Here is a 22760-nt window from a genome sequence, read left to right on the forward strand (position 1 = left end):
TTGGAACATAAATAAAGATATTTTTGATGAGTCGGAGAGGTTTTTGTCCCTTCATTGACAGCTACGCAACTATCACTTTTAAGCCCCAGAAAGGAAGAAAAGACGTCATTAAAGTAATCCATGTGACTCCAGTGGTTCAACTTCAATTTTAAGAAGTGTGATGAGTGTATTCTATCCCTAAATTATAATTGAGTACTTTATTTGCAAAATATTAAACTCAAACGCATGTTCACGAGAGCACCTCGACGCATGCGTGTTGTGTTAAATGCGAGAGCAGACGACAAGAGCTTGAGCGTGAACACAACAATTATGATTTTTTGCACAAAGCACTCGCGTCGGTTCATAAAATGATTCGTTTATTTTGTGTTGACCGCGCATGCACAACATCCTATAAGTTCTGTACTGGAAACAGAAATGATTAGTAGATCTCTTGAGTCTTCGGTCCAAATCTTTCGTTCTTCCCGTCAGCCCCATAGAGGCTATGCTGTCAGTAATGAAAAGAGAAATGATTAGTTCACCTCTTGAGTCTTCGGGTCTGAGTCTTTCGTTCTTTTGTCACGTAACAAAAGAACGATGCGACACAAAATGAACCAATAATTTTATGTGATGTGACAGCGCTGGACACTTAAAGAAGTTAATAATTCCCAAACTTTCTTATAATAATTTCTTATAACTTTCTTATAGTTTTTTAACAGTAACATGCTGCGTTTTTGGTCTCAAATTATAGCTTTTTAATTTCTTTCAATTTATAATTTAAGATTTTCTGTTATGATGGTTCTTTTCCATATGAATGTGGTACGAAATAGTTGGTAATGCTTTAAACTTTATCTATGATGGGGAAAATCACTTTGCTAAAGATATATATTATACTTATAATCCAATAAAAACACACAGTTACGTGACATAAAACTGAACGACTTAGTTGACGACAACGAGATGAACTAATCAATTCTGTATCCGGTACCGGCTGCATAGCTTCAGGCTGTTACGTGTAGAAAGGAATGACTCGAACCCGAAGTCGATAGACTCGAAACGTGAACAAATCAATTCTGTATCCGGTACCGACTGCATAGCTCACTTTATGAGGATGTCACGGGATGAATGAACGGCTTAGATCAGGAGGTGAGGTAAACCAACAGACTGCATAGCCTGAAATTAATTAATTAAATTAATTAATCGTTTCCGTTTCTCATAATTTGGCCATAATTTTTTTGGTGAATGTGTTTGGTGAATTTGGCAATTGACATGAACGAAATGACTTGAAAAAAGGAGATTCAAAGATCCGAGTCAGTAAAATTTTCCAAACTTCCCACTACTTTAGCTTTCGGCAGTCTGTAAAAATATACCGCAGATTTCTTGTCAAATCTAGTTGTGTGTTTTTTGCAGCAGTCATTCTGCCACTCAGTGGGCGTAACCGTAGTCACTCGACAGTGACGTCACGCGCATACTCTCTATTCTGAACATCATTAAACTCACCATTCCAAGAAAACTGTGAAGTCTGGGATGTTCTCTAATGGTTTCTTCGATAGTTTTTGTTCCAGAGGACCAAGTCCACGCACTGCAGTTTATTGAGTTGGTGTTTGTCTCATGAACTCCTCGACTTGGCTGTGAGGACTTCTTGCTTTCTTTTCCCACTCAATCATTGTCAGTCATCAGACAGCTTAGACTCTACTGAAATGAAAACATACTGTATTAAAATGAGGGAAGACAGCTGAAAAAACAAACATAAGCAATTAACTGGATCTGTAGTAGTCCCAGCACTGCACATTGGGTCTCTCTAATCATTATTCAACTTACCAGCTTGTTAGTAGAGGAACTCCAAGACTGGTGCCAGATAAGGAAGACATCCAAAATGTGTACTGTTGTACACTGTCCAGGACCAGAGTTGAGAACCATTGTCATCCAGCAGTGTAAAACTTTCATTTACTCCTTCCTGTGTTAGAATGAAGCCGAAAATAAGAAATATTTTCAGAAAAGTAAACTAGTCCTTAAAAATAAGTTTGTAAAAACCCTTTTATATATCACTTATTTTAATAGCTTACTCACCTTGAAAGGTTTCAATTAAAAGGCAGAAGATCAACTGTTGTAGTCTGCTTCACAAATTTACCCATTTGTCTAAAACAAAAGTATATCACACTTAGTACAACATTTAAATAAAAGGCAAAAACTTCATACGAAAAAAAAGTACTATAATTGGATGCTTCAGTCACTCCTGTATTAATACAGTTGCATGCACAATGCACATACATGACTATTTATATAACAACATTCATTATGAATATACCACATTTCTGCCAAAATACCATAGTTGCAGTTTGTGTTACTACAGTAAATCAAGGTAAACTGTTTTGGAAAACATAAACTTTCTTTAACTAACCATGAACTAATCGTTTATTTGTTGCACAGTGTTTCTAATGTTTTACGCTTCAATGTTGTTGGGAATATCTGCACTTTTTCATCTTTCTTTCATCTCGGAGATTTCAGCGAATTCAAACGGTTCTCACTGCATCTCACACCGCTGTTGTGGTGTCGTGTGACCGACCGATGTCTGAGCTTGCGTTGCTGGGCCGAGCTGATAAATGGTCCGTGCACTACGGTTCAAATGAGTAGAGCTCTTTCAGCTCTTTTAGAGCATTTAGTGACAATTGTAGAGTCACCGGTACAAAAAAAAAAAGTAGTCTGGAGCACTGCTTCAGCCTGTGACAGACCATCACTAAAGACCCTTTAATACATTTGCTATAACGAATAACGTTACAGTAAAACAGGCGTAATGCTATAGTGATTTCAGACTAGGCCTAACATTACTTATTTTATTGAAACGTTAGTAGGTAACTTACTGGTAGTACATCTCTAAACGGTTTCACTAGTATAATGTTTTAATTAATTACTTTATTACTGCTAGCGAGCTAGCGGGGATAACTAGGATTAGTTTTCCCAATCGATCTCACCTCCCGGAAATCATTAAAACGGACTAAAGGCAGCTTCGTTTTTTTAAAAATATAAAATTCAGTTTTATACTAATTATATTCAACGTTTCAGTACACATAGTTAATGTTATATAAAAATTATATGACTTACATTTCATAATCAGGATGCAGCTTCTGTGTTGACTATCCTTCACTGGACCGTTAAAATTTGAACCGTCGCTGTGGAAACCGTAGGTTATTTAACCCAACAGTCGGGTTAATTCTAAAAATTACCCAACGATTTTATAAATGACCCAATATTTTGATAAAATAACCCAACATATTGACCCAATATGTTTAACCCATCGGTTGGGTTAAATAAAAAATAACCCAGCGTTTTTTACTGTGCACTTTCCAGCACCCCTCCCAGAGACTTCAAGAGGGCCGTGTACTCTGCAGTGGTGTTCAGCACGTAGGCACACACGACAGTGAGAGACCTGTCCCCGACCCGAAGGCACAGGGAAGAGACCCTCTCCTTTACCGGGGTGAACTCCAACACATGGCGGCTGAGCAGGGGGGCTATAAGCAAACCCACACCAGCCCGCCAACTCTCACCATGGGCAACTCCAGAGTGGAAGAGAAGTCCAGCCTCTCTCAAGGAGTGTGGTTCCAGAGCCCAAGCTGTGCATGGAGGTGAGCCCGACGATCTCTAGTCAGTATGTCTCAACCTACCGGACAAGCTCAGGCTCCTTCCCCGCCAGCGAGGTTATGTTACACATCCCTAAAGTCAGTTTCCGTGTCCAGAGATCGGGTCGTCGGGGCCCGCGCCTTCGAATGCCACCCGATCCACTATGCTCCGGCCCCTTATGGTCCCTCCTGCAGTTGGCGAGCCCAAGGGAGGGTGGCCCCACGTCTCTCCTTTGGGCTGAGCCTTGATGGGCCCCATGGAGAGAGCCCGGACACAAGGCGCTCGCATGCGAGCCCCAACCCCGGACCTGGCTCTAGGGTGGGGCCACGGCTGCGCCATGCCAGGCGACATCTCGGCCCTTAATTGATTGTGTCTCATAATGGGCTTCTGAACCGCTATTAGTTTGACCGTCATCTAGGACCTGTTTGCCTTGGGAGACCCTACCGGGGGTATATAGCCCCGAAAAACATAGCTCCTAGGATCATTATATATCACATAGCATATATATTAATAATCAAATTGGTCAAGGATTGAGTCGTAAGACATTTAATGTACCTTTCAGCAAAGTGCTTCAGGGTTATTGTTCCTGTGGTAAGACTTCTGTAAGTTAGTTACTGTTAGTTTTGATTTGGTACATTACTATTTCCAAGAACACATTATGTGCCCTATGCACATAAACTGTATACCTCTATTCTCTTATGTGTGTCAGCAATTAGGATTAATGTTTAGCCGTATTTCTGCAAAACTTCACCCCTCTTAAGAGATATTAAGATCTCTTAATAGGCTTAAACTGTTTTTTTAAGTTTAAAGTAGTTAAAATAGTTTAAAATAGTTTTTTACTTTGGTAAAGTAAAATTTGTAAATGTCTTGGTGCACAATTTGTAATGCTGTTGAGGTCTCTTCTAAATTTGAAATGGTGTATAACTTCATATCTAAATCTAAATGTCCTGTGCAATCCTAGCTTGCAAAATCCGTGCATGAAATCTGTTCTGCACAATCCTCTTGTTTGTTAACATACTTAAGTCTGAATCAGGCTTGAATTGGTTTGAAATTGACGGCATCCTTAATATTTACGTCTGAGCAGCTGTAACTCGTGGTTATGTTAAGATCGGTGACATTTTCTGAACACGCACTGTGGTGCCAATAACAACACATTGAGCCAACTAACCAATCACAGCAAATTTCCTATTTTTGAGGGAGGGGCTTCGTCAAAACAGGTACTAACGTTCAAGCTAGACTGGGAAGAGAGGTGCTGTAAAATATGTGAAAATGAATGTTTCATTTTCCCCGACCCGAAGGCAGGAAAAAAATTCATATTCAAATTTCTAAGCAACCACTGAAATTGAATAACACAAAATAGGCATCATTTTAAAGCTTAGAATCTCAGCTTTTTAATGCATCTAATCACTTTGATCAACTCCTAACGAGTGCTGAGTAATCCCTCTAAAACGGAGTGTACCGCCAGCTGGCTTCGATAAAAAATAATAATAATATTTTTCAAAAATATTACCTTGATCAACTTAAAATAGGTGTCATTTGAAAGCTTAGAGTCTGAAATTTACAATGAATGTAGCCAATTTTATAACTTCCTAAGTAGTGATGAGTTATTTGCTGATAAATAGAAAAAAAATGTTTTCATAATTTATGAAGTAGTACATACTGCAATATGTCAAATACATCATACAGCTCAGATAGTCATGTGCCTTTATGTCATTTGAAAGGTCTCAATGAGTAGAATAGAACAAGCATAATTGTTTCGGGCTTTTTACTAAACTTGAGTGAGGTTTTGTAAAAGAAGCCCCTCAAGAGACCATATGTAAATCATATAAGGATGCATAATTTAAGGCACATTTCCGTTCGTAATTTCAACAACATACTCCGATTGTGGGAAATGACACATCATTATTTACAGCAGATTCTTACGATTAAAATTAGTCCAAACTTAACATAATCCATCACTCAGAACTAAAGATATTCCTCATGGATTTCTACCACTGTGGAGTGCAATAAATGAGGAGACAAGAGACGGAGATGCGTCGAGTCAGCTTTACTCTCCACTTGAATATATCAGAACTGTACAGCAGTGAGATCGACACAACAAAAACACGTTAACCGGAACTGCTCTTTATGCTTCCCTTAAAGGTATAGTTCCTTAGTGAATGTCTCTTATTTGTGGGTCACCACACAGGCCCCCCCAGAATTCACCCATAAACAAGTCCAGACCGAACAGGTACCCCCAACAAAACATAGAACACCACCCAATAGTGCCAAACAGAACAGCCCAGCTCCTAACAGTCCTTATGAAAAGTCAACGTATAGGGGGGCGGACCGGGCGGCCATACCGGCTGCGCTTAACAGGAGAGGGGCAAAGGGCCAGGGGCGGGGCAGGCGCATGGTGCGAGGCTGCTGCAGGGGGGCGCCCTCGCCGTGGGGGCAGGGCCAACTGCAGCGGTTCACCAATATCCACATGAGCAGGCTTGAGTCGGTCTATCGCCACCCGCTCAGGCCTACCTCCCATATCCACCACAAAGTTCTTAGACCCTCCCGTCAGGACACGGAAGGGCCCATCGTAGGGGGGCCGCAGCGGAGTACGATGGCCATCGTGGCGGATGAAGACATACTTGGCTGACGGTAAATCCTTGGGCACGTAGGACCGAGGAAAGCCATGGTGCGACGTTGGAATGGGAACGAAAGCGCCGGCAATGTCCCTAGACACAGCACGATGGAAGGCAACCGACCAAGGGGCCGTGGCATCTGGAAGAAACTCCCCCGGGACGCGCAGAGTCTGGCCGTACACCAGCTCGGCCGATGAGGCTTGAAGATCCTCCTTGGGAGCGGAGCGAAGGCCAAGCATAACCCATGGGAGGCGGTCAGCCCAGTCGCTGCCCGTGAGGCTGGCCCGGAGCGCAGCCTTCATGTCCCGATGAAACTGCTCGCAAAGTCCGTTGCTCTGTGGGTTATAGGCTTTGGTACGGTGGACCTTCACCCCCAGGGCCTCGGAGACCGCAGTCCAAAGCTCCGATGTAAACTGCGGACCCCGGTCCGAGGAAAGGTCGGACGGTGTACCGAAACGGGCCACCCAAGCCATAATGAACGCCCGGGCCACTTCAGCTGATGTCGTGGAGGCCAGGGGCACCACTTCTGGCCACCTGGTGGTCCTATCCACCATGGTGAGGAGGTGGGTGTAACCACGGGAGGGGGGGAGTGGGCCCACTAGGTCCACATTCACATGATCAAAACGCCTCTCTGGCACTTTGAAGGGTGCCAAAGGGGCCTTGGTATGACGAGTCACCTTCGCGCGCTGGCACTAGGGTTGTAACGGTATACCGGTATGGCGGTTTATCGCGATATTGACTTGTACGATTATCATATCGTGAACATTTGCTTATCCACGGTTTTGGAAAAAAAATTAAAGCAGATCTCAAATGCGCATATGCAACTTATTTCCACTTGACTACTCCACCTATACATGTGCACTGGAGAAAATGTCTGAGACTGAGGCTGCGAATTCTTCGAAAAAAAAGTTAAAATCTGCAGTGTGGGAATACTTTGGGTATCCGAAAAACGAACGTGGGTTTTTCCTTGAAGATTGATATCCAGTTGTGTCCAGAAATGTGGACGAAGAGTGGCTGCAAAATGAGGAAATATGTCAAATATGTTCTCCCATATTCGCGAACACCTTCCCTCCCTGCAGATAAAGTTCCATTTATAACTTAAGTCCATATTATTTACGTGTTGCTGAGGGAATTTACAATATAACGCAGATGTCACGTAAAATGCGCGATTTGATAGATGGATGAATAAATCTAAAATATAGCTGTGCAATAAATAAAATCGCTATATGAGTGTGTCTATTAAACAGCGCAAAAAACTGTAAATCTATATTCTGCTTGTTCAGCGTGTCTGTGTGAATGAGCAGCACCGTTTCACCTAGTATACACTCAAGTATGTGGGACGTTCATGGTGTTTAAAGCATCTGCCGTCTCACGCACTATATAAGGACGTGAACACATGAACATATCCAGAGCTGCTCTGAGAGAACTAAATAAGCATTTCATAATTTTGTTGAAAATAATCATTGTCAAATACACTCTGACTGAAACTCATAGGAGTTTAGTACAACCTGTCAAAATAAAAATTATCTTAAATAATAATTAATAAATTAAGAATTTTATTAATTCAATTGATCAAACATGTTTGTTCAAATGGGAGATCTGCAGCTTTATTTTTTCTTTCTTATTTTTTCAAAAGGTAGATTAAAAAAGTTTGTTTTAATAAACCATATGTTCAACCAAAAAACCCTATCAGTTTTCATTAATTTAAGGTTCATTGCAGCTGATAATAATAATCATTGTTTAATACCGTAAACCGTGATATTTTCTGAGACTATTATCATACCGTGAAAATCTCATACCGTTACAACCCTAGCTGGCACGCCACACAGGCAGCAGCCCAGGCCCTGACATCCCTCCGCAGGCCCGGCCAGACGAACTTCGCCCCCACTAGCTTGGTCGAGGCCTTCACCCCCGGGTGGGAAAGGCCGTGTATAGCGTCAAACACCTTACGCCTCCAGCCACCAGGTACCATGGGGCGCGGCTGGCCAGTGGAGACGTCGCAGAGGAGTGTAGCGTTGGCCGTGTCAAACACCACATCCTCCATGAGCAGCGCCGTGGGAGCCGTCCTGTAGGCTTGCACCTCAGAGTCCGCGGTCTGATCCTCAGCCATAGCTGCATAGTCAAGGCCCAGGTGGACAGAACCAGTGACCACCCGGGAGAGGCAGTCGGCGACGAAGTTGTCCTTATCGGCCACGTGCTGAATGTCAGTGGTATACTCAGATATGGAAGAGAGCTGACGCTGCTGGCGACCAGACCATGGCTCCGAAGACTTGGCCATGGCAAACGTCAGCGGCTTGTGGTCAACGAAAGCCGTGAACCGCCGGCCTTCCAACAGGAAACGGAAATGACGAGTGGCGAGGAAAAGACCCAGGAGCTCCCTGTCGAAGGCGCTATACTTCCTCTCGTTATCCCGGAGCTTTCTGCTGAAAAAGGCCAGCGGCTGCCAGGCTCCGCTCACCCACTGTTCACACACAGCCCCCACGGCGTAGTCCGAGGCGTCCGTAGTCAGAGCCACTGGCGCGGTCGGAGACGGGTGCGCTAGCAGAGCAGCTTTGGCCAGCGCAGTTTTGGCAGCATCAAAGGCACACCGTCATCTCTGGGGACCAATCCAACACGTCCGCCGGCCGCCCACCCCGCAAGGCGTCGTACAATGGTCGCATGAGCTGGGCTGCATGGGGGAGGAAACGGTTCTAGAAGTTCACCATGCCCAGGAACTCCTGCAGGGACTTTACAGTGCGTGGGCGTGGGAACTTGGCGACGGCGTCCACCTTGGCTGGGAGGGGGACGGCCCCCTGTAGTGTGACGTGGTGGCCGAGGAATGTGATGGATGACCGGCCAAACTCGCACTTGGCCGGGTTGATGATGAGACCATGCTCACTGAGCCTGCCGAACAGCTGCCGGAGATGTGTCAGGTGGTCGTCTGCGGACGCACTGGCCACTAGAATGTCGTCCAAGTACACAAACAGAAATGGCATGTCTCTCAGCACAGAGTCCATAAGGCGCTGAAACGTTTGCGCTGCCCCCTTGAGGCCGAAAGGCATCCGTAGAAATTCAAAAAGGCCAAAGGGTGTGATGACCGCTGTCTTGGGGACATCCTGTGGGTGGACAGGCACCTGGTGGTAACCGCGCACCAGGTCCACCTTCGAGAATATGGTGGCGCCGGCTAGGTGGGCGGTGAAGTCCTGTATGTGCGGCACAGGGTACCGGTCGGGGGTGGTGGCGTTGTTCAGGCGACGGAAATCACCACAGGGACGCCAACTGCCATCAGCCTTTATCACCATGTGCAGGGGGGAAGCCCACGGGCTGTTGGAGCGGCGCACGATGCCGAGGTGCTCCATGGTGGCGAACTCCTCCCTGGCGATCGCGAGCTTGGCAGAGTCGAGGCGCCGAGCCCGTGCATAGACTGGGGGGCCCACCGTGGTGATGTAGTGCTCCACGCCATGCTTAGCCACCGCCGATGAGAACGTGGGTGTGGTGATGTCAGGGAACTCAGCGAGTAGGCGTTGATATAGGTCCCCGGAGGCAAGAGTGTTCGACAGACAAAGCGCCCCCAACCCCCCCAGCGTACAGGGGTATGAAGCAAAAGAGAGGGCGTCGATCAGGCGGCGGTTCGTAACGTCCACCAACAGTCTGTAAGCGCAGAGAAAATCCGCCCCTAGGAGCGACGTAGACACGGCGGCCATGACGAAATCCCAGCCGAACCGCCGCCCTCCGAAACACACTTCCACATACCGTGTACCATAGGTACGAATGGGTGTGCCGTTGGCGGCATCCATCGGGGGGCCATGCCCGCCAGCCATGGTATCCACCAGCTTCGCCGGCAGGATGCTGCGCTGAGCCCCCGAATCGACCAATGCCGCCGGCCGGACAAGGTGTCAGTGATGAATAACAGCTTGCAGTCAAGGCCAGCACCCATAGCTGCTAATGAGCGCCGGCCCTGGCTTTTCCCTGGGCTCCAAAACTGCAAGGCTGGCGACACTGTTTGGCCTTGGCCCCAAACCTTGAATGATAATAACACAAGCCGTCCTCACGCTGTCCGCGGGCCGTCACAGCAGCTGCGGTGTCCGGGTCGTCCGCCGCGGGTGGAAACGTGCCAGCCGTGCTCAGGGGGGGAAGCAGTGCGTTGACAAACTGTTGCCGATTGGCCAGGAAAATCCTGTCTGCCTCCACGGCCAGCGCTCGGTAGTCTCTGGAGGAAGGAAGGGGGGAACTGGCCAATGCGGTGCGCACGGGCGCTGGAAGCTGCCGCAGGAATATATGGGCGAAAAGGAACGCAGGATCCGTCGCGCCCAGCACCGCTAGCATCCTCTCCATTAACCCGGACGGCTTACTGTCACCAAGGCCGTTCAGGGACAGCAGGCGATCTGCCTTCTCCAGCTCCGACAGTTCGAAGAGGTTCAACAGAAATGTTTTGAGCGCGTCGTATTTGCCGTCAGCCGGAGGAGCCTCTAACAGCGCCATAGCCCTGGCCGTTGTCGAGGCATCTAAGGCCGCTACTACGTGGAAATATTTCGTAACGTCCTGTGTTATTCCCCTCAGCTGGAACTGTGCCTCGATGTGTTGAAACCACGGCCGCGGATTGTGCTGCCAAAAGTCCGGTAACTTAATGGTGGCCGCGTAGATAGCGCCGATATTAGCCGCGCCGCTAACAGCGTCAGGTGCCGCAGCAGCAGCATTTTCGCCAGCGTCGTTGTGTGACATAATCCAATCTTATCCAACTCGCGTCGGGTCACCAATGTGGAGTGCAATAAATGAGGAGACAAGAGACGGAGATGCGTCGAGTCAGCTTTACTCTCCACTTGAATATATCAGAACTGTACAGCAGTGAGATCGACACAACAAAAACACGTTAACCGGAACTGCTCTTTATGCTTCCCTTAAAGGTATAGTTCCTTAGTGAATGTCTCTTATTTGTGGGTCACCACACCACAAAGAAAATCCACAGACGCACGTAGCCAAGCAAGGTAGCTTAGACTTGGCCTTTTCACTCGTATCTTCATGAAAGATACATCGATCATGAAAAATGACATATCGTTATTTACAGCAGGGGCTCACGATTAAAAAGAGCCCAAACTCAATATATTCCATAAATCAGATCTAAAGCTTTCCTCATGGCGTTCCAACACAAAAAATACCACAGATGTACCTAGCCAAGTATATACTGGTGAAGCACTCGCGTTGGTTTTTCGCTTATAACTTCATGAAACATGCACAGATCGTAGGATATTGCACAACATTATTTTCAGCAGACTCTCACGATTAAAAAGAGCCCAAACACAGCATAATCCATCACTCAGATCTTAAGATATTCCTAATGGAGTTGTAACACACGCACCCCCACAGGCGCACATAGAGCCTTGTATATAGATGGAGCACTAATGCCGCGATTTCACTCATAACTCAATGAAGCATGCATAAATCGTGTAAAATGGCACATCATTATTTACAGCAGATTGTTAAGATTAAAAAGAGCCCAAACTCACCATAATCCATCACTCAGATCTAAAGATATTCCTTATGGACTTCTAACACATGACGTTGCACTATGCGCACCAATGAAGTAGCAGTAGCAGTGATGCTATGTTGTTTTGATGTGACGTTTCAGCTCATAACTCCATGAAACATGCATGGACTGTGAAAAATCGAACATCTTTATTGACAGCAGATTCTCACGATTACAAAGAGCCCAAGCACAACATGATCCATTTCGTTGATCACGAGATATACCTCACGAAGTGATGCATGCTTGGCTAAAAAACATGTCTCTCATCTTTCCGGGATGCAATGTGTTTTCCAATGTTTCCGGAGCCATCCGTGCTTTTTTCAAACGTGGGATAACACAAAATATGTATCATCTTAAAGCTTAGAATCTCAGCTTTTTAAAGCATCTAACAACTTCGATCAACGAACGAGTGCTGAGTAGTCCCTCTAACTCTGAGGGCGGAGGCCACCTGGCTGCGAAAATATTATTATCATATTTTTCAAAAATATTGCCTTGATTAACACAAAATAGGTGTCATTTGAAAGCTTAGAGTCTGAACTTAATAGTGAATGTAGCCAATTTGAACATCTCCTAAGTATTGCTTAGTTATTTGCTAATAAATAGAATTTATTTTTTTCATAATCTATAAAATACTTTTTTTTACTATGTACTGCAATGTGCCAAAAACATAATACAGCTCATGAAACATTCACAGATCGTTGAAAATGGCACATCATTTTTTACAGCATACTATTACAATTAAAATGAGCCCAAAATGAATGACAAGTTATTCTCCATGGAGGAACAATTTTAAAAATGCCCATTAGGGGGCGTCAATGACTGAACAAAAACCCTGTCTTGGTTCCAAATGCTGTAACTTTTGATTCCTTTATCCAATCACCACACAATTTTATTCAGATGCAGCTCACATGTAGAGGGAATTCACCAAAAAAGAATTTTCCACCTACCTTATTTCATTCCTGAGTTATTATATGTCAAATAAGAAAGATATGCAAAATCATAATAAAAATTATAATTATTTTTTGTCTTTTATCAGCAGTTTCTCGGCAGGAAAATGTCCAAATGTATTGTAATTTAAATTTTCAAAAAATTTGAAAAGTGTTCTATCAAACGATACCTACCTTTTGACTCTCCTTGCTATAGTTTTGGAGTTATGAGTCTTTAGTTTTGTGTGTCACTCAGAAAACAACAATTTTTTATTGCCTTTCAAATGTGTGAGGACTAAACAAAAAGGCTACATTTGTTCAGAATGCTGTAACTTTTGAGTACTTTATGCAATCACCACAAAATTTTATCCAGATGCAGGTCACCTGTAGAGGGACTTCACCAAAAAAGAATTTTTGAGCTACCATTTTCTTTCTAGAGTTATCCATGTCAAACAAGAAATATGCAAAATCATAATAAAAATTATATATATTTTTTTGTCTTTTATCAGCAGTTTCTCAGCAGGAGAATGTCCAAATGTAATATAATTTATATTTTCAAAAAATTTGAAAAGTGTTCTATCAAACAATACCTCCCTTTTGACTCTCCTTGTTACAGTTTTGGAGTCATGAGTCTGTACTTTTATGCGTGTCTCTCAGACAAAACAACTCAAACATAGCTTCAGTGCTTAACAGGTTAAAGGGTATAATAGGACCACTTTAACTGAATTAACCCAAAAATGAAAAACATGCATGCAGATAAAAGCAGTGGCATATTGTGGAAATTTAAATGAATAAAAGACTGAATCATTTATTTTAATTTATTTAATTTTAATTAAATTTGTATTTTATTTTCATTTAAACAAGAGATACATTGACAATCAGTCATACAGCAGTGAGAATCAGAAAACATAATATTTATGATAATGATTCTGCAAGGCGGGTGCCAGAAAGTCTGGGCTACCCCTCGAGAGAGCAAAAGGCTCTCCTGAGAATTAACATTTGAACCCTCCCTTTCATAATTATGTAACAGCAACATCCGAGTTCTGCTCTCACAGTGCAACTCACACCTCACTTTAACAATCTCCCCATTCCATTCCTCCCCAAATACCAGTTTGTAATATCAAGCAGCATAACAAGCGTTTTTTATAGCTAAAAATAACTGGAAGCGAATGACACATTAAAATTGGCTTCACCCACTCTTACCTGAAAAATAAGGTGAAAAATGCACTGATTAGTTATGGTTCTAAATCACCTTAGTGGACCATTTACCCAATTAATTTCCAGTGACTAGGAGAGGTGTAAAGAAGCCAATTAAGAATAGAGGGAATGCACGTGACGCACCGTTGGCCGGAGTGACTGCAGTTACGCCCACAAGTGGCAAAAAGACTGAGCGGCAGCATTGGTTTTCAGTGTGAATGCTGCGGAAAAACATACAAAACGCGTCTAAAACGGGAAAGAGCTTTGAGACTGACTGTACAACTAGATTTGACAAGAAATATGAGGAATATTTTTACAGACTCTAAAGCTACAGAACAGAGAAGCAAATAGATCGCTGCAATTCATAGAAACAACTGGACTCCAGGCAGCGAAAGGTGGATTTGCAGTTATCATTTTTGTGTCAATATGCTGAATTTAGTGGTAAAATCATTCTCTATATATTGTATTGTTATATATTGCAGTGACAACTCATCAATCAAATATTTACCACTGTATATTCTGTATAATTTGACATTTTTAAATAAACACTGACAAAAAAACTATACAAGTTTTAAGTCTCTAGACGATATGATTATATATATAACATTGATAAGTGATCACCTGGATTTAGACCTGCCTATTTTGTATTTATATAAAGCATTCACAGGCAAATTTGCTGTATGTATTTCCCTGGTGTCGAAATCAGGCACATATAAATGTCAGGAAACACGATTCCTGGCTGCATGTTAATATCCATGGATCACTGGATCTTTAGTAAGTTGTAAGGAACACTATATTGAGTCCAATCTTTAGTTTAAACTGATAATCGTTTGTTTTACTTGCGTTTTCGCAGTTTCCCCTATTAAATCCAGTCACGCAGCAGCTCTTCTGCCACTCAGTCCGGCTGAGGGGGCGTGTTCCGGCGGGAAAGTGACGTTAATGCATTTCCTCTATTAACTAGTTACTCACAATTTGTCAATAGAAGTATAACTATGTGTCAGATAAAAAGCATAAAATAGCCTAGGCCAAAATAATAAACAACGTAATAGAATTAGGATTTGATTGAAAAGAGACGTGGAGATCTGGCAATGGTAAGAAGGTGCTCAGTCCAAATGAGTCCCAATAATTTTGGAGGAAGTCCAGTCAATGGAAGGGAAGATGGAGATACGTAGATGTTGATCCTCAGACGCGTTGTAATCTTGACACAGGAACTTGAACAGGCAGTTATGCGTCGATATGTATCCTTGTCTGGGTCATGATAGGCTGTGATTCGATGTCAGCAGTGTAATCCGTGAGGCGTGTAGCTTTGTGTGTTTAATATAAAAACTCAGGAGACACTCACTTACACTGCGTCAAAAGGGGTGTATACGGGAGAATTCAGACAATGAATACGCCCGCTAAATGTGCTGTTTGGCAGGGATCTTTGGAACTTTGTTATGCGTACCTGTAAATGCCCACAAAGGCCCGAAAACAGGAACTTGCCTGACCACATGCTGTTAGTTGATGGCTAGGCTTTGTAAATGCTAATTTGTTTTGGGACTGGCAGCTCAAGATTGCCCCTATTCCCCTGCCCCCCTCATTAGTATTTAGGAAAGGTGATTAGGCTGAGAGCAGAGTAGAAATGTTACTCCTTTACGTCGGGACAATGTGGCTATTCAAACTCCGAGTCCGAACCAAAACAGACTGGTGTATATGGTAAATGCAAGTTTGAAGAGGATATTTGAAAAGCTGGAGACGATTGAGAAGAGGTTGGATAAGATGGGGGCTGACATCAATGAGCTCAAAGAGGCAAAAGAGGAGCCTGCTTCAAAGAAATTAAAGAGAGCTGGGAATAATTCTGTTGCGGTAAGTTATTTTCTGACCGTCACAAACATTTGGCGGTGTCAGCTTAACTTTGTGTGCTTTATTTATTAATATATTTGAATTGAGCCCTCATACTATGTTGGATTTTTACAGGAAGCTGTACGGAGATTGCACAATGGGGAAAACAACATGCACAAATATGACCCACAGACAAGGTATATCTTTAAAACTATTGTTTCATAACAGTCCTTTCTTCTAAATTATATTTTTAATCAACCTTCTTTAATTACTGCTCCACAGTCTATCCTCCCCCCACAACCTCGAGGTCACAACCTATCTTTTTAATGGCGTCTCCATGGCTGTACCGGACGTAGATCCTGCTGTTGTTAAAGGTAAGTCACAAGAGAATGTCCCAAGGCTACAACTATTTAACTGTATAGATTAGTTAGTTATAAATAAACACATTCTCCCCCCTCACTATCTCCCTCTCTCTAGCATCCTGCAAGACGTATTTTGAAACTGTTAGAAGGGGTTACAGGATGGCCCAAGATGAGAACAAAGACAAGATGGAGGACGGCAGGATCATTGCGCGCATGAGATAAAGAAAAAGAAGAGTAAGTATAAATAAATATAAATCTCGGTAAAAGACTCAGCCTGGGAGAGGCTCCCATCCTAACCCATTTGATATTTTCAGTGGTTTAAATACTTTTTTCTCTCCTATTTTGCAGCTGCTGAGCGGCAGGACTGGCGTTCTCCAGACAGAGGAAGAGGCACCTATCTGGAAGACTGCAACAGTTGACCACATGTCTGAAGAGGAGGATGCCATCTTGGATGGAAAGTCAGTGTGGGTTGTTCGGCCTACAACCCGTAGTACAGTTTTGTCTGCGCTGTGTGGGGTGCTACAAAAAAGACTGGAAGCAGACCAGAAGTACTTGGGAACTCATCATGCACGAGTTGGTGCAGATCGAGTCACGGTGGAGACCACAGAAGCTGGCCTGTGAATTATTTTAGTATTACACATCTAAATATTATTCTATAGTATAATTTGAATATTCTGTTGTTTTTATATATATAGTATTATTTATATTATATAGAATTATTTATAGATTGTATTATATATAATTCTATATAGGTTTTTATATATATACTGCATTTATATATTCTATACAATTCCATATTGTTATCTATTTATAAATTGTATTATTTATATATTGTACTATTTATATATTCTAAAGTATTTGTATATTATATTGTTTTCTATATCTTATACACATGCCTTATATATTATATTGGGTTATATATTACATGACTAATAGTAAAGTGTATTCTGTGCTAACGTATTTTTATTTATAGAATTTTGACTGTGTGTATATATATGTCATGTGCCCAGTGTCATTTACAAATAATAAAAATAACAACCTCAACTCATCTGATTGTCTTGACATTATAACGATCAACACCAATGATAATAAATATTAATAATGAGTAATAATAAACCCAAATGAGGCCTTAAACTGGACCAATAGTGTGGGGGTTTAGAGGAGGGACAAAGCATTGAGCAGCCAATCCTATGTAAGACCTCTGACCAATAGAAGGAGGCCACTGCCTTGTGTCCCAAAGGTGTGAAATGCAAATATTCCCTTGCATTGACCCCGACCGGGGGATTATTCACCATGGTAAATGATGGCCCTTAGTGGCTCCCTGCTGTGCCCCAAACTTGGTACATATCCAGGAGTATTCGGGATTGTGTGACGGGACAGCAAACTCCCGTACACACACGTTTATTTGTGGAGTACACAGGAGTACTCAGGAGTTTTACATGCCCGATTACAGCTCTTTTCACGCAGGGTTAAACACGACATAACTAGTGATGTTACGTCTGACACCGACGCTCCGAAGCTTGCTTCAAACTCGAACGGTCCTTGCAATGAACCACTGCTTCGGAGCTTGTATCATTACGTCACTAGTCACGTGAAAATGACGTCTGAAGCAAACACACTGGTTCACCCCTGTAGTGAACCATCTGGCTGACTGCTTTGACAGCCCAATCCAGTGTTGACAGGTTTGAAACCTGGCGGCTGTATTTCTTATTAAAGTGAAGCCAAACCATGGCAACACCGTGGGTTGTAGTAGTCGGTGTTTGGATTGGCGTTATTATACAAAAAAAAAAAGACATAAAAACATGCATCAAAGACAGAAACTTCAAAAACCCCTCTGCTACATTATACAAGTACAACCAGTTACACAAGCACATCCTTTTCAACATACAAAAATATCAGTCCCACCAGTTAACAAGTTATAGAGTTCTGCTTCCCTCAGCTAAATTAAGTTTTATGTAGCAAAGTTCAGGGAGGAGCATGTTCAGGAAATCAGCCAATCAGCTCAAGCAGAAGCCGGTATAAACAAAGCTTTTCCTCATCTCCTGTCTCACGACAAGTGTCTCAGTATCCCTCCACCACCCCATCACCTCACACTAGGCTGGGTCTACCCCAGTATGGGGGGAGTACTCTGGGTTCGGGCAAAATTTCCCCGGACAGCAAGCCAAATACGCATAAATACAACTTTAGATTTCATGTACGTGTGAACTCGTGAAACAAGATACAGCTTTCACACATGATACTGCCCTGCTAAAAAAAATAGATATACAGAAACCATTACAGAAATTCTATTGGATTTAATGGTTTTCATGGGAATTTTATTGGTTGTAATGGGAATTATAGTGGTCTCTGTGGGTCTCTACTGATATGTGTTGGGTTCTATTGGTGGGGGCATTGAATCCTAATGGAATATGTCCCAAACACACTACAAAAAAAAAAAAAGAATTCTGTAGTGGTTTAAATGGTAAAAGCCAATGGTTCCTATTGGTATTTTAATAGAAACCATTAGAATTTCTGTGATGGTTTCCAACTTTTTTAAGCTGGTCTTACCTTCTTTCCTTGTCTAAAGAAATAATTACACACACACACATCATGCTTAATGTTTTATTATCAAGGTGAACACATGAAATTCATCAGTATCTGTAAAATTCACCTACATAAATTAGTTTCGAAGCACTAACACTGTTTCAGCTTTGATCGCCTCAGTAAACACATAATAAACATATAAGCCTACTTGCATTTTATGGTTGTCAGCTTTGGGTTGGGGGGTTGGAGGGTTTTAGGGTAAAAAAAGTTTTAAAATTTAGCTAGCAATTTAGCTATTGCAGTGAAAGTCCAAAAATTCAATAGGGCTCAAAAACATTTTTTGAAACAACTCAGTCAGACGCCAGAACGGGGATCGAGCGGGATTCTTTATTGCTGCCGATTTTTAGTCTCTTTTTAGTGATATGCCTTACGCATCTGTCAATCATCCTCGCTTGATATTTGGGGAATGAACCCAGCGCTATGATTGGTCGAACTCCGCTTCTTTTGCTGTTGCTTGATTTGAGGACTGCATGTGCACAGAAGCGTCACCAGGTTTTTGCGTAGTTTAGAGTGACAAATCGTACCACAGTACTTTGAGGTCAAAATGCGTATCCTCTACACAAAATGCATACAGGTTGGCAGGTCTGCGTAAATGGTGCAACTGAGGTGGGAGGGGCTCTGGAGGAGGGCGTGGAGCAAACCGAAAGCAAAAAGAGTCCAGGGTAAAAACAAAAACAGTCCATGGAGGAGTGGATGCTGGGAGAAGCCAGTGAGGTGCAGGAGGAGCCAAATTGAATACCAGAGGCCAGCCACGACAAGGCCCCAGGGCGGAGTCGAAGGCGGGAGGAGCCATGGTGGATTCGACCTGGGGACGACCAATGGAGATGCTGCCATTAATGGAGACCCTGATGGAGCTGATGGTGCCAATGAGCCGAGAAGCCGACACGCAGCCGTTGGTCCCTAGAATTGTGGTGTTATGTGTGTGTCACTGATTGTGTATTGTTTAGTGTTGTTTCTGTCCTCATTATGGCCTTTTTCTTTAGTTTAACATTTTCAAACTTTAATTGAGGATAGTTAGAATGCAAGGGCTTTAGATACTGGTTTGGATGCAACTAGCTTAGTGAACTCTGTACACAGTTTGGTTCCGGCTGTGGAGCCTGTGCAGCAGGGCAACTGGGTGACCGTGAGATGCTATAGTCGCGGGACAAAACACCGCTCTTCCATTCCGATTATAACATCAAACAGGTTCTCTCCACTCAGTGAATCGCACCCATTGAGAATCCTGTTGGAGAATCCTATTGCCCTAGTTATTGCCGATTCTATTACACGGAACGTGAAAATAGAGAAACCAGCCACCATAGTCACATGTTTGCCGGGAGCCAGAGCGCCTGACAAATTTAAAAGTGCTGGCTAATGCTAATCGTAAATTCTCTGAGATTATTATTCACGTCGGCGCTAATGATAGTTGATTTCGCCTGTCGGAGATCACTAAAATTAACATTAAAGAGGTGTGTGAAGGTACACGTACTGCGTTAGATTAAACTGTGAAGAGTCATAGCACTTGCATATTGTTGTCCTATTGTTAGTTTAACTGCTTCTATTGTTCTCATTTGTAAGTCGCTTTGGATAAAAGCGTCTGCTAAATGAATAAATGTAAATGTAAAGTAAGATGTCAGGCACTATAATTTGCTCTGACCCCTTTCCTGTTCGCCAAAGTGATGAGATACTTAGTAGACTGTCCTCACTCAATGGCTGGCAGTCTAAGTGGTGTCCACAAAATAATATATGGTTCATAGACAATTGGAAAAGTTTTTGGGGCAGACCTAACCTGTTGAAAAGAGATGGTATTCATCGCTCCAGGGATGGTGCTGCTCTTCTCTCTAGCAATATGGCTAAACCGACCGTCTGCGTGCTGTCTCACGTCACTGAGGTCAGATAAATCCCATCACATAGAGACTCTTTCACCTACAGTAGATATTGTCATATAGAGACTGTGTCTGTTGCCCAAATTAGGAAATACAAAAAACTCTCAAACCCATATAAGGGTAAAAATGTAATCGATGTTGGACAAATAAAAAATGGATATACAGTAATACAGATGAACAAATGATAAAGCTCGGATTGCTGAATATTCGATCCCTTACTTCAAAAGCACTTATTGTTAATGATCTGATTACAGACTATAACCTAGATGTTATTAGAAGAAAATAAACAAAACCCTAGGTATTTATTCGAAACAGTGACGAAAAATAAAGCTTCAAGCCCAGAAGTTTGCAAGCACCACAACAGTAATGACTTTATGAACTTCTTCACTTATAATATCATATCCTTCACTTATAATATCCTGATAATATCAGGAAAAAAATTATTACTATGCAACCGTCTACAGTATCGCATCAGACAGTGTATTGTAGTCTCACTGACTAAAAATTTGATTAATTCATTGCTATAGGAGGAAGAATTTTCTAAACTCGTTAAATCATCTAAATCGACAACGTGTATGTTAGACCCTTTATCGACTAAACTATTGAAAGAGATCCTTCCAGAGGTCATATATCCTCTTTTCAATATCATTAATTCATCTTTGTCACTAGGATACGTACCGAAAACTTTTAGGCTGTCTATGATTAAACCACTTGTTAAAAAAATGCAACTTGATCCTACAGAATTAGTCAATTACAGGCCGATCATACCTTTTCTGTCAAAGATACTAGAAAAGGCAGTATCCTCACAACTATGTTCCTTTTTAGAATGAAATGGGATCTGCGAGGATTTTCAGTCAGGATTTAGACCGTACCATAGTACTGAGACAGCTCTCATTAGAGTCACAAATGATTTGCTCTTATCATCCGATTGTGGTTGTATCTCTCTATTATTGTTACTCGATCTTAGTGCTGCATTTGACACTAGCGACCACAACATTCTTTTAAATAGACTCAAAAATTATGTTGGAATTAGTGGAATTGCATAAGCATGGTTTAAATCATACTTATGTGGCCATTATCAGTTTGTAGCAGTAAATAAAGAGATGTCATATCGATCACAAGTTAAGTATGGAGTACTACAAGGCTCAGTACTAGGACAGTTGCTGTTCACCTTGTACATGCTATCTGTGGGAGATATCATTAGGAAGCATGGGATTAGTTTTCACTGTAATGCCGATGATACTCAGCTCTATATTTCTTCGTGCCCAGACGAAACTTACCAATTCACAAAATTAACGGAATGCATAGGTGATATAAAAATTTGGATGACTAGTAATTTCCTACTGCTTAATTCTGAAAAAACGATTGGACCAAAAACATGATTGTGAATGTTCTTCCTGAGTTTGCTAATTAAGGACAATGGCTGAATCCGAAATCACCCCCTAAACCCTAATTTACTATTCCCTACGTTAGTCCACTAATACTGTTCACTTGAAAGAGTGAATGGAAAGGAGTGAGCGAATCCAGAGAGCCGTTCAGCGTACATCGGTAGTGCAATGTGGGATTGAATAAGTGCATTCAATAACGTACACTATGGTTTCGGACACCACTTCAAATGGCGGTCCCCTCAAATAACGCCCTATTTGAAGGTATAGGGGGTGATTTAGGATTCAAACATTGTATCACCATCTCCTTCGTCGTGCACTTGCAGCCACCAGACGTGTTACACAAATTATAACTGAACAGGTGATCACACAAACTCACAGGTGCGAAATTGTTTGAGACTTTCAGGAAAAAAGATGTCAATCAAACTCAAGCATTATACAAAAACACATTTTTTTTTTAGGATTGGAGATGTTATTATAATATTTTTAATTTTATTAAAATCAATGAAAGAAAAATACTTTAATAAATATAATATTTGTACAATAACTGGGGCCTATTCGTTATGGTGAGGCCTATACACGTCAGGTCCGTCTGTTAGCTACGCCCCTGGATTTATCTAATTTCATTTGTTTGTAACTTTTTCAGTCTTGGTGTTGCTTTGTTAAGATAAACATCCTGGGATTTGCCTGTTCTCTTGTGGCCCATGCCTGGATTTATTTGAAAGATTTTTTTTTATTTGAAAAACTCTTTTGACTTGTTTATACTTTTTTTTTCATTTAAAGATTTATTGGACATGGTTGCCTTTATCAAGTCTACTGTGTATCTGGATCAAGTCTACTGTGGATCACCATTACTTCTAACCAAAATAACTTTGAATGTAATGAACTCTGGATGAAAGAGACAAACTC

At 42.3% G+C, this 22760-nt stretch overlaps 1 protein-coding gene across 1 annotated transcript; it reads left to right on the plus strand.

Moving 5' to 3' along the window:
- Positions 1-15527: 15527 nt before the first annotated feature.
- LOC143728208 (uncharacterized) lies at positions 15528-16456 on the plus strand. The gene is made up of 5 exons (XM_077219347.1): positions 15528-15680; positions 15792-15853; positions 15939-16030; positions 16134-16252; positions 16367-16456. Exons 1-4 carry the CDS (start codon positions 15528-15530, stop codon positions 16238-16240), a joined length of 414 nt encoding a protein of 137 aa, XP_077075462.1. The 3' UTR covers positions 16241-16252; positions 16367-16456.
- The last annotated feature ends 6304 nt before the right edge of the window (positions 16457-22760 follow it).

This window comes from Siphateles boraxobius, unplaced genomic scaffold (assembly GCF_051911475.1).
Source record: "Siphateles boraxobius isolate OS27281-9 unplaced genomic scaffold, OSU_SipBor_1 12, whole genome shotgun sequence".
NCBI lineage: Eukaryota > Metazoa > Chordata > Actinopteri > Cypriniformes > Leuciscidae > Siphateles > Siphateles boraxobius.